The sequence below is a fragment of the Desmodus rotundus genome, chromosome 7, assembly GCF_022682495.2.
Source record: "Desmodus rotundus isolate HL8 chromosome 7, HLdesRot8A.1, whole genome shotgun sequence".
NCBI classification, from domain to species: domain Eukaryota; kingdom Metazoa; phylum Chordata; class Mammalia; order Chiroptera; family Phyllostomidae; genus Desmodus; species Desmodus rotundus.
Window position 1 is genome coordinate 134,028,617 of NC_071393.1, and position 13,223 is coordinate 134,041,839.

The 13,223-nt window shown below is 51.4% G+C and overlaps 1 protein-coding gene across 4 annotated transcripts in view; it reads left to right on the forward strand.

The window, feature by feature from the left end:
- The window catches only part of EML1 (EMAP like 1), a 142,270-nt gene that overhangs the window by 98,762 nt on the left and 30,285 nt on the right, over positions 1-13,223 (forward strand). For all 4 annotated transcript variants that reach the window (XM_053928210.2, XM_024567658.3, XM_053928208.2 and 1 more), the window contains one exon: positions 2,896-3,030. In XM_053928210.2, the coding sequence (XP_053784185.1) occupies positions 2,896-3,030 (135 nt within the window). The remainder of the gene's footprint in view (positions 1-2,895; positions 3,031-13,223) is intronic.

Sequence of the window (13,223 nt, forward strand, 5' to 3'; positions counted from 1 at the left end):
TCAGGCTGTGAATCAGAGCGTCCTCGTCACCAACGGGACTGTGCAGAAGCGCTCTCATACCTGCACAGTTTGGGTCCTTTCGTTTATGTTGCTCGTCGCTCGGAGAGCAAGCTGGTTTTCAAAGGCCAGTACGCTGTGTGGTTTTTAAAAACACGCCAAGAGATTAGATGGAAGTCACGAAGGAAGAAGGATGGCCCATGGGCCCGAAGGAAGGAACAGGCTGAGCAGGAGCTGAGAGTAAAAGCAGAGAGGGGATGATGGCCACCTAGGAGGAGTAGCCCTGGGTGGTGGCAGGAGCCCGTGCACATGAGGCCTCTCTCCGTCTGACCTGTAACTGTGGAAATGAGGGCACAGCCGGTCAGCCCCGAGGCCACGGTCTTGCCGTCCGTCCACCCCACCCCCAAAGCCCAGTCCTCTCCCCGGCCCCTGGACCAGTCCTGCCCCTTTTTCTCTGTTTGGGCTGCCAGCCCCTCTCCACATTCCTTCCTCCCCATCCCTCTGGGCTCTCTGCTCCCGCAACACTTTGCCGTCCTTGTGTGGTGATTCCCTTCACATCCATGGTTCAGTGACCGCCAGCTGGACGGTTGCTGCTCTGAGCCACTGCCTGGGTCACAGGGGTGTATGATTATCCCCCCACACACCCCTCCTCGTGCGCCAGACCAGGAACTGCACCCACCCACCCCTTCTCCCTTCTCAGGCAGGTGCTAAATTAAAGCACTTCGTGTCCCTTCATTTAATAGATATTTATCAAGCTTCTGTGCCACTAAGTTCACAAGAACGATAAATGACATAAGATCTCTAGAAATGTATGGCCGATGATGAAAATGTCAGCACTCTGCAGGGATACCGGTGATACAGTTACCTGCTCCGGGAGCGCAACAGGCGGCTCTGACTTCCCTGCGAGCCAGCGCTTCCCCCTGTGTCAGTACAGCACAATCAAGCCTCCTACCTCCCCCAGAAATTCAGTCTTCTGGGGGTCTTCCCAGACATTCCCCCTGGGTTTCCAACCACCCCATCACTGGAAAGGGACCTGGCTGGAGCGGATCTGCCTCCGGCCAGCCGGTAGTGTATGGGCTCTTGACTTCGTGCAGGAATCCAAGACGCTTTGCAAGTATGTTTATTAAAGCTGGAGACGGGAAATGAAGGAAGGACTTAGGACAGAAGATGCAGCAGGGGAGGGACTAGGTGGTGCTCTGCTTTGGCGGCTCCCTAGAATCGTTATGGGAAGGACGTGAGCCGCACGGGGCTGTGTGGACTCCCTGAGAAGCAGAAGTCACAGTGACAGAAGTGGGCCAAATGGGGCTGCTGTCAGCTCCCTGAGTCGGAGAAAAGGGGGCCTTGAGACAGGTTCAGGGGGTTAGCCTGGGACAGGCTGCCACTACTACAGCCCACTGCTCCCCAGCCTGCAGATCTTGTGGGGACCCTTAGAGGTGAGGAGAAAGAAAGTTCAAGCCTGAGGACGAAAGGGGTAAGAAAGGCACAGGTGTGCTCCAGAGAGAGCCTGGGGCTGGGTCCTTTGTTTCTGACCTGTTCTTACCTGCAGGGTTCTTACCTGTTTTCTGAAGGCCGGAATCCTGGGGGAGCCCCAGGGGAGGGTCTCCATAGAATATTCCTCAGCTTTCCAGGTGTGTTCTTTAATGTGCCGATGTACCAGGGTCATTTTGTGGTCAGCTTTACCTCTATCTTGAGTTTTGGGTTTTAATTGGATTTTTTTGGTCATTTATCTCCCTGACTTTCTCAGCCCTTGGTCTGGCTGGCACGAACTGGGCGTCTGTTGTCTGGCTCCCTGACCAACTGTTTATTCTCTGGTCAGGGAGCCGAGCTGGAAACCATTGGCTCTCACGTGTCCGTGGCCAGGGAAGATAAGAGAGTGTGATTTCCTAGCCAGCTGCAAACGGCTCAAATCATGTGGCCCCACTGGTCTCACCATCTGTCTCAGTGTCCCTTTTCCCACTTGTCAAAAAGTCCCCTAACATCTAACATCTAACTGTCCTGCCTCAGCTCTCGTGCTCCAGTTTTACAGAAGGATGCTCGGTGTCAGCATGGGTACCACCACTCAGCGTGGCATCACACACAGGTGACATGCTCTGTCACCTCTTGTGGCGTCCTGTGTTCGTCCCATGCGTGCCTTCAGACCAGAGTTCTTCAGTATCATCAGCACCATTGATGCTCGGGGCGGGATCCCACCTTGTTGTTGGGCCGTCCTGGGCGGCATCGGGGATGGACCAGCATCCCTGGCCTCCGTCCACCAGATGCTAGTGGTAGCCCTCTCCCCCCGCTGTGACAACCAAAAATGTCTCTGGACATTGCCACCTGTCCCCTGGGGGCAGAGTCACCCCGGGTTGAGCACCAATGGTCTAAGCTAAGGCCTACTCAAGCACCGAGTCTTGCCCCACCCAGCCCCCGAGGTTCTCTCACACGGCCTTGTGCGGGTTCTGACCTTTCAGCTTCCTCCATGACTTGGACCTGTGCTAATCGCCATAGTTACAAGAGCAGTGGGAGAGGCATTGAGTCCAAGTGACATTCTGGAAAGTTTTTTGATTTCTGTAGTCAGGACTTGAGAACCAATCTGTCTTTCGAAGATTTTATTTATTTACTTTTAAAGAGAGGGGAAGGGAGGGAGAAAGAAAGGGAGAGAAACATCAATGTGTGGTTGCCTCTCGCATGCCCCCTACTGGGGACCTGGCCTGCAACCCAGGCATGTGCCCTGACTGGGAATTGAACCAGTGACCTCTCGGTTCACAGATCGGCACTCAATCCACTGAGCCACACCAGCCAGAGCCAGTCTGTCTTTCAAACATAAATGTGGAAACATGGCGCTCTGTGTGTACATTTTGTACCCGGTCATAAAATCACTTTGTTAAGGACTTCCTTGTCATTTTCCTCTCACTCCAGCACCATCAAGCGGACCAGCTCTTCTGAACGCGTGTCTCCTGGTGGTCGCAGGGAAAGCTACGGGGATCCCAAAGGCAACCGGAACCGCACAGGCTCCACCAGCAGCTCTTCCAGTGGCAAAAAGAACAGTGAAAGGTACAGGCACCGAACCCATGGTCCCCACTGGTCAGATGCCTTGTCCCTCTTTTCCCCAGAGATGAGTCCAGGCCCCTCACACACACACAAGCTCGGGCCTCTCAGGGCCACCTGGGCCTCTGCTGAGTTTGCGGTGGGTGCCCGTCGAACGGCGCTGGGGCAGTTACTGTCCAGGAAGAAAAGGACAGCATGAGCTCCCAGCGCGCTCACACAGACAGAAGTAGCTGCTGAGAACTCGCCTCGACCAGCTACGTGGAGCTGGGAAGCTGTTCTGAGTTTCCACGGTGGCACTTGATATTGTGTAGCACACTCTGCTGCCATGTAGAACTTAATTTCAGTGGGTGGTTTAAGTGTGTCAGCAGTATTTTCTCTGACAGCGGGTGAAAGGTCGTACTTCTATGATTGGTTGGAAACTATTTTTAACACTGAGCTAACACCAGAAGTAGGAACCATTCTCTCACTGGATTCATGAAATGCCCTTACTCCTAATTTTGGGGGTTTTTTGAGATCAGTATATGGTGGATTATGACAGATAGCTATGAAACTAACAGGAACACTTTAAGAGTGAAAGCTAGTTTTTGGCATTTTAATTGCTTTCTATGTTTCCGGATGTGGTGTGCGTGCGAGATCATGCCTATTATACCTAATGCACTTTAGGTTTACTCTGTGTGTATTGTACCTCATGCACTTTATTCCGTCTTTTTGGTCCTTGTGCTTTATCTTATTCTCTCTGTGGAGCAAGGCTTAGGGAGGAATTTCAGCTTCACGGCTAAACTCTGCCCATCCCCCCCCCCCCCAATGTTCGTGTAAGGAAAAGGCTTAGTCATCGAGCAGTCAGCTCCAGCCCACAGGCTGTAAAATCTCCAAGTCTGTAAATCCATCGTGTCCCAGTCCTGTGAAGGAAGCTTGAGTGCATTTTCAGTTCTATTCCTGAAAGACCATCTTTTGTAGGAAAAAAGCAAGCACTTCTCACATCTATAGCAGGTCAAGTCCATGGTCCACTAACAATCTCTCAAAAACCACTCACATGGGTTGGGTCTTCTAATGTAGACTATTACTGCTTCTTATCAGAAGATTATGCTAATTGGGTGATAATACCCTGGAATTGAGGCCAAGCTGTTACAATGGCAGCGAGTGTGAGCCCAGGGACCAGCAGTGTGGCCTGGGGGGCCTGTGGTTCCGAGAGCGCCTGCAAGCTGACCTGAGGTGTCCAGATCTTGGCTGCCCTTAACGACTTGGCCCCTTCTCTGCACATCTGCACCTTATTAGGAATTTCCAAGAGGAATCTGCGTTGTGCAAACTCCAGATCTGTTTCATCTTTTAAATCCTATGGCTTTGGTAAATGTGCTGGGTAAATATTTCCATAAAAGATATTTACAGAGGGGTTTTTATTTTTTTTATAAATGCCACTGTAGGAAATTTTGATTTGGAAATGAGGGCCTGAGTACATTTACTAATCATTTCCTCAAAATAGTTTAAGCAACTGAACACATCCATTTAAAAATAAATTCTTTCTCCCATTAGACTAGTAGAAGCCAGCATAGCTCTGAACTGGTTGAGCTGCTGGTACCTAAGGAGGTCCAGAGGGAAGGTTCCTGCCCCCTCTTGGGTCATGACTGGGACAGACAGACACCTTCAGGGGTCCAGAGGAGGTGACTCAGACAGGAAGAAGCAGCAACAAAGAAGCAATAAAGTGAAGGTCAAGTTGGTGACTCTGTCTCCACCCAGCCCCGTTCCTCCATCCTTGCTCCCCCATCCCCCGTGAGCGGCCTGCTGTAGGGCAGTGTGGCCGAGCTGGAGGCTCACTGAACAGCGTCCAGACCTCGGAACTTCGAACGTGCACAGGAAGGTACCGGGAGTGGCCCGTCACAATTTCTCTTTTAAACATGATGGTATTTGGTGGTCTCAGGATCGCCTGGTCTCTTCCCTGTCGTGCACTAGCGTTTGTCCATGGTTCTGGGATGCCGTCTTACATTTTTAAAGGATTCCTTTTTTGGTTAGTGTAGGCGGCGAGACCCCATGGAAAGGGCGCAGACTCTGGAGTAAAAGAAGGACCTGGGTTTCCAATCCAGTTCTGCCACTTCACTTCCCTGATCCTCAGTTTCTCCCTCTGTGAACTGGGATTTCCTGTCTAATGCCCTTGAATCTTATACGTTTACAAGAAATGGTAAGAGAACCCCGCGCGGTGTGCAGCACTCAGAGTGGGGCCGCGCTGCACCGTGAGGCCTGTGCGGGCCAGGCGTCCAGACTCCTGCACTTGGTGTCCCTCGTGGGTGCGGTGAGGGGCTGCTAGGTGGCCTCTGAGGTTATTGGTCATTTTTCTGGTCTGACACACACTGGATTACATCCACATAAGTGGCAGTACCGTGACCTCCACCCAGACTTCGGCAAAGTCTAGAAGTGGTCAGGTGGATGTGCAGTGTCACGAATTGTCACAGTTCCCACAGCTGTTAATGTCCCATCAGAGTGAGCTGGTCTGTGCTCAGTGAAATATATCAGAGAAAGACGAATACCGCCTGATTTCACTTACACGTGGAATCTAAAAAAACAAAAAGCAAAACAAAACAAACGAATAAGCAGAACAAAACAGAAATAGACCCACAGAGAGAACAAGCTGGAGGTTGGCAGAGGGGAGGGGTAAAATTAAAAAAAAAAAAGGAACCAGGGTACCTTGGCACCGGGCTTAGGGTGCCAGTCCTGAAAGCCAGACTTTGCAGGGGGTGGACAGGAAACAAAGTAGGTCACATATACAGGTACAAAACACAGACAGGCTTTAGCCTGGTCATCAGCACGGTGGCAGCTGGAAGTCTGCGTATCTGCGAAAAACAAAAGAGGAATAAGCTGGGCTGCGGGTCGTGTGTGACTCAGGAACGCTCACTAGCGTGCCCGTGAGTGAGGGCGATGCTGTGGAGGGAGAGCTTCGGAGCTGTCCTGACTTGGGGCAGAGACTGGTCCCGCACACGGCAGTACCGGTCGCCGCTCATCTGCCGTAAAGCTCATGGTAGTATCACGCACCACGGGCAAACCTGTTGTTGGCGCGCAGGAGCTTTGGCGGAAATTAGAAAAAGGCTCCTCTCCCTCAAGAAAAACCATTCCACGTCAACATGTCTATTTCTCAATAACAATAATTACAGCAAATATAAAGCCAGTCCGTATAAATTGTACAAGTCGGACTGTTGAACCTAAAATAATAGTGTTTTTGAGATCTCAACATTCACATTTTCTAAGATGTAGTTCATTTTAAAATTGTTATGTTTTGCTTTCATAGAAACTATATTATTTATAATCGTGTCTCTTCTTGCTTCTCTATCCCATTTTCTTTGGAAATGGTCGCTGGATTTAAGAGTCTTTGATGTGACATTGTAGACTTTTATCTTAGCATGCGTAACATTTCATAGTGCTTGGCTGGTAATAAGCCACAAAATAAATGGCACTTAATCTTTGTACTGACAAAACTTCCAGGAAAACGAAAGCAATATATAGCAATGTAATATTTACTTTATATATTATTGATGGGAAATAAATATTAATAATCAGATAGTGATCCACATCATAATGAAGTACTTACTAAATTTGAATAGGGGATTGAAAATAACATTTTGATGAACTATCTAGACTATCTAATGTAGCTAGTATACTAATCCAGTAGGAATTTTTTTAATTTAAAAAAGTGTTTTATTTCAGACAGAAAAACAGTTACTATTTAGAATGCACAATTTATGATAGATGTTAGACTGATAAACTGTTTCAATTATAAACTGATGGAAATGTAATTCTTTGTAATTCTGCGGGAATGAGACATACCAACTTTAAAAAAAAAACACAAAACACTTTGTTTCCATCAAGAAATTGTTCTAATGGGCTGATTTAACATGAAATGTGTCAGCCATCTGCTGGAAACCTTGTTGGAACAAACATAAACTGCCTTTCTTTGGAGTCAACATAATTTGAGAAAAACCTCAAACTAAAAACGAAGACATCCGCAGTGCGGAAATGGCCCTTTAGAAGCCCTCTCACCTTGAAGGACGCACACTCCGCACTCCCGCACGGACCGCTTTGCCCAGACCCGCTGGGCCAGGTGCAGACCCTCGGGGCTGGACGCCGAGCACCTCCTCCTCCTCCCGGACGCTCTGGCACTCGATGAGGTAGTCTTGAATGATACCCTGAGGCCTTCAGGTTTGTGTTTCTCTCACGTTAGCGCCATCACGGATGCAGCAGTCTCTCGATCTCATCCTCAGCCGCAGGCTCAGGGCCCTCACTGTGCCCTGAGATCAGGCCTGTCCAACACCAGCTGTCGCTTGTCCCCAGCAAGATTCTTTCTTCCTTCCTCCCTCCCTCCCCCTCCCTTCCTTCCTTCCTCTTTCTCTTTTCCTCTCTCTCTCTCTCTCTATCTCTCTCTCTCTCTCCCTTTCACTTATTACACACATAGCATGTGTTTTAGGAAAACCAGATGTACAAAAAAAGAGGAAGTGGAAATCACCTATGACCTCAGGGACTCATAGCGAACATTTTCTTACATTCCCATCTGGTTTTGTTTCTAGGGTGCAGTGTATAATTTTGACATAAACGACACTCTCTGCACATGTCCTGTAAGCCTCTTCTTCACTTAGTCTCTGACCGCGCCTTAGTGTCAGTAAACGCACTCTTCCAGCTCCTTTCGGACGTGGGTTGTCGTGACTCTGGGCAGATACACTTCAGCTGGACGTTCAGTTACCAGCAAGGTTTTTCTAATACGGTCCGGCCAAGCACACCATCTGGAACAATACCTGGCACATAGTAGGTACTCAGTAAACATTTGTTGAGTCAATCTTTTTCACCCCAATTAATATAACAAAAAAAGATTAAACCAACTGGGTGATGGAGCCGCAGCCAGGGGTTACTCCCAGTTCTGCCGCTTTTTTGTTGTGTGGCTGTGGTCGGGTTACTTCATGTCTTTGGGGTTTTCCTCGGTGCCAGTAGAAACAGCACCTACCTCCCGGGGTTGTCCTAAGGGTTAAATAAGGTCACGCACGTGGAATCCTTAGCGTGGAGCTTGCCTACCATTGGTCCTCGGTAAACGGCAGCCGCAAAGATTGCTTCCCCTCTTCCAGAGCGTTGGGGCACCCTGCAGGCCCCCCCTCCAGTCTTCAAGTCCCTCTCCTCTTTGGGACGTTTCAGAGTCTTCGAGATCTTCCTGCTTCTGCCCTCATCCTAACTGGAAAAGAAAGGGATCAGGAGCTTTGGACACTTTTCGCACCTTGCTCACTCAATCCCACAGCACTGCCTAACTACTGACCCACTTAACTGACCTACTCCATGCAGAGTGCAGTGCAAGGCATGGTGGGTAAGCGAAAGGGTTTGCACACACACATTCGTTCTCTCAACAAACATTAATGACACATGTGACGGAAAAGGGCCAATTTCCTTCGTTTGCAAAGGACTCACCGCAGACCAGTGAGAAAACAGACAACTCAGTTAGAAAATGGGGGAGAGTTTGATCAGGTAGTTCAGTGAGAAACACGAATGCCAACTAACTGACAGAAAGATGATCAAACTCAGTCTCAAAGAAGTGCCAACCTAAGTAAGAAAAAAGCATATTTAGAAAAAAAATTATTATGAAATCAAACACAGATACCAAAAAACCTACACACAAGCGCATAGTTTGACGAATTAGTATACACTTCCCAGCACTCAGCAAGTGGAGAGTTTTCCCTTCTGAGTGACATGTGTACGTGCGTGTCCGGAACTTCAGCGGGGGAGGGCAGGCGGACGAGTCTCCAGCGTACCCTTCCAGGCCTGGCTCGCGGTGCCCCTTTCTCTGGGAAGCTGCCCTGGCCCTCTGGCTGAGTCCGGTGCCGGTCAGATGGCTCTAGACCTGCCCTTTCGCTTGGTCTGGACCTGGAACTCCTTCCCCACGCCCGCCACACCCGCCCCTCGGCCCCCAGCGCTCAAGGAGGGAGAAGCCACCGCACTTCTTATTCTTTGTATCTCTAGCATTTTGCATAGTGCCTGACGCACAGTAATTGCTCAGTAAATATTCATTGACTGAATGAAAAGATATTATCTATTTAATTTAAAACCATTTAAGAAGTATGTAAACACTACCACCTATTGGTGGATGATTTTAACACTACATTTTAGATTCTGAAACAGATTGCTCTGGAAATTAAATGATTCAAAGTAGGCCTTTTTATTTTTAACTGATGGAATTGTCTCATTCTTCAGGCCCTGAGGTCATTTATCCTTTAATAAATGTTGAAATAGTAATTACTAATATCCTTTATAGTGTTTTAGTTTTGAGGATCGTAGAAGAGCCCAGAAATACATACAGACTCTTGTCAGTGAAATTAGGAAGAGGGAAGTAATATTAGTTGATAACCACACTCTGGGCACTTTGTCACACGGTTTAGTTGATTCTGCCACAGTCGCCTACCTCTTAGCGGCTGCGTCCCCACTGAGTTTCCGCAGCTGAAGGAAACTACGGCTTGTGGAGGTAAAGCAACTGGCCCCACTGGGGGCAGGGCCGCCGACTCCACATCTGTGCTCCTCCTGCCGTGGTGCGCTGGAAATATTTGCCGGAAATGTCTACGAAGCGGCAGTTTTTGTCCCCAACAGAGTCTCCAGTGACTGCTAAACATTTTAAACAGGTGTTTCCTAACTGGCCCTATTTCTAGTAAAAAGCTGCTTGGGGCGATTTATGTAAAGCTCTTCACTGACATAATGCCGTGTTTTGACTTCCAGCAGGAATTTTGTTTCTTGGACGGAAATCCTTTCCGAAAGGAAGTGTGGAATGTAGGCTGAGGGTTGACATTTTTCTAGACAACTAAGACACTGGGAAATGAGATGTGTGACCTCACAGTGGTCTCTTTGGTTGACCTTATCAGCCATTCTCAAAAGCAGGCGTCCCTGCCGAAGCAGCCTTTGGCCCCCATCAACTCTGCTCTGAACCCTGCTCATAAGACACCCGGCGTCAGGCCTGTTGTGCGTGGGACCGGGCCCCTGAGCTCCCTTGCAGCAACTGGGGTAAATGAGATAACAGGTACGAAGGTGCTGTGTGGTCCCCCACGGAGGAGGAGGGGAGAGAATGCCCTGGGAATCGGGGTCTGGACACATCACAGACGGCCAGTCTGCGGGGCGGCAAGTGTGTGTTCCATCGGGTGAAAGGAAAACCAGCTGCAGCTGGACGGTCCCTGCGCCCAAGGTCCACAGTGGACATTTGCCGGGATTTGGGGATGTGTGACTTGGATGGCTGTAGCTGCTTCGTGGGTGTGAGGGAGGGAGTTTTCCTTGGCCCCAACTGCCTGGTTTTCTGCTGCTGCCTCCAGATCCAGCCACTGGTCCGGCGAAGGCTCCAGGCTACCTGCATCCTCCATGAGTCCCCAGCTCCTGCTTAGTGCTTACAAGAGGCTTTGGGGAGTCCCCTGAACCCACCAGTTCAAGGGAGTGTAAGCCAGCTCCTCCAGCCAACCCCCTTCCTGCCAAACCACAGCAGTAAAAACTGCCCAGGATTGCAACACTGTTCACTTTGCAGATACTGGCGGCAGCTGAGCGTCAGAATGGCCAAGAGAGGAGGAGGTGCTTGCCAGAGGGGAAATCCCTCCTCGCGTCTGGGCTTGCTTCTCTCTTAGGCTTCGTGGCAGGGTGATGGTACCTGTTTAGTCTCCACGCTCAGAGAGGGATGGACAGAGTCTCCTCAGGTCCCAGAGCCCATCCCCTGTCCACACAGAACCACACCTGGGCTGCCGAATCTCTCCACTGAGCTCAGTCTAAGGAGTGGGTAATCGGAGACAAGTCACATAACAAGCACCCCAAAAGGCGGTCTCCTGGGAGCTTCCACAGCCCGAGCACGTTTCACGGGTTGCTGGGCGGGAAGGGCCCGCTCTCAACACCCCTGAGGGCGAGCTCTGGAAAGGACGTGTGTCCGGGGCATGGCTCCAGGTCACCGATGGGGACTGGCGCCCACAGTATTGGGTCGCTGTTATCCTCACGCGTACTGTGGGCTTGCCTCTCGGTCTGCGGTTGGGGACCCTCATCGTCATGTTACAGGTGTGCGTTTGTGAGACTTGCACACGTGCGTGAAACTGCCTTCTCCCAGGCTCCCTTGGTGCATTGGCAGGGATAAGGGATGCTAAAGTAAAAGCGGTATTTTTTTCTATAAAAATGTAACTTTTTAAAATAATGCAACATAGCCACTGTATGTTTTTAAATATAATAGATGAAGATGATGCAGAGTTTAGGGTGCGAGCTAAGAAACGCGAGCACTTCAGAGGCACCTGGCACCTCTCTGGGTGACCTTAGGTGGTACGCACAGGCCGGCTTTTCTGGTCCTCAGTGGGGGCCCTCGCTCCTCCTCCTTCACCGCCTCAGCGTGGGAAGCCCACGGGCCGCCGTGTGTTGGCGTCTGCCGTGTGTTGGCGTCTGGGTCTCCCTGCGGACTTCTCTTTCCAAGGGTGACGTGAGCCGCAGTTGCCCGTTTTGTGCCCCAGGACAGGTGCCGGGTGGCTCATCTCCATGTTTGTGTCTTCGTGTCTTTCTCCCTCTGTGCTCAGAGCCACGGTGGAAAGCACAGCTCCCTATCTTCCCACTCCCTGCCTGGCGTCCCTGGCGTTTTATCTCTGTGGTGTGTACTTTGCGGTCTCCTGTTTCAGCTTTCCTCCTGTGCCCACGTGTCCTTGCCCTGCCTGGGAGTCTAACAATACAGGAAATTTGGGGTGAAGGCTTGTGCTTCCGATTAGAAAATCATACACGTGCCACTCCCCTCCCCCCAACAATGAGAACAAGCCAGGCAGTCTACGAAATCGCAGCTGCTTTAAACCGACCGAGTTTGCTGTGATGAACTAAAGTTCAGAAAGTGACAACCCCAACTTAGGGAGACCGTTCGAGGTGGCCTTTGTCTCTGGCAGAGCTGCAGGAGGAGGGAGGCCTGTGGCCGGGAGGCCAGGAGAGCGGCCGAAAGCTCAGAATCAGGAAAGGCTGAGTGCGGACCTCAGAGCTCCTGAAGCCCCGGGCACAGGGGGACCTCCCCACACACACCCTTTCCCACAGACCTCAGTGAGCTCAGACCGAGGTGCCAGCGGGGCAGGACATGCGGAAAGATGCCCTGTGTGAGGCCCAGGCCCACAGGCCCGCAGTCGTCTGAGGGCAGAGCAGAGAAGCGAGAAAAGTCCTCCACACTGGGCCTTGCACAGGCCCCAGGCCGTGGTCGCCACCCCCGGGGGAGGGACTGGAGAGCTGGCCAGGGCCCCTGAGAGGCAGCAGGGTGGACTCAGGCCCAAATGGGGCACTGAGGGCCTCACACCAGATACCAGGCAGCCGCTTCTCTGCTGGGAGGCAGCCCTTCTTCCCACCGGCCCAGACTCAGACCTCACCAGGTTCCGGACACCAAGGCCGCCCGAGCGGAGCCAAGCACCTCCCTCCTGCGCTCACCTCCTGCTAGTGGAGAGAAGCAATGAACTGGGAGGCTCGGGGAGCGGGGCCGGCAGAGCATGTACAGTGGAGCTTCAGAGAAGGCCTCACTGGGGAATGGCTGACCACAGACCCCACACAGGCGGGCCTGTGGCTGGCCCTGGCACTGGCCCCAAGAGCAGGGGCAGCTGCGGTAGGGTCGACACAGGAGCTCCTGGCAGGTGCCAGGACAGGGTGGCTGGGCTCAGTGACTCGGGGCGGAAGTGCCAAGGGATCAGCAGGTGTTCAGGGCCTTGTAGACCAATGCCAGCCTGGGGCTTTTCTGCTAGCAGGCCGTGCTGTGCTGCTGGAGCGCTGTTTGCAGCCACCCAGGTTAGGGGTTAGTGCTCAGGAAGCTCCGCCTGCCGCAGATGCAGCCTCGGAAAGCACTTGCGACCGGGTGCCGGCGCCTCTGAAGCGTCAGCCCCATGGGCTGCGGGAAGATACTCGGACACCTGGGACTTTGTTTATCACACCGTGTGGAGGAGGGTAGTTTTCCTGGTGCTGATTTTCAAAGTATTTCAAGTTAAAAATGCAGGAGAAAAGTGGTATTAGGATGATGTCTGCTCAGGTGTATTTTTTAAAACGTGCACCCAGAGAACCTGTGAGGTTCGCGTTCCTCTGCAGGCTCATGTTCTGTGTGGCTCCCTCGGTAGTGGCTTCATTCATCGGTGTCTATTCTGTGTCTGAGAGCGGGGGCCACATGAGAAGCCCGGGGCCCCTGAGGACAGTGTGGACGCTGGAGCCTTGCAGACTTGGGGTCAGGCACT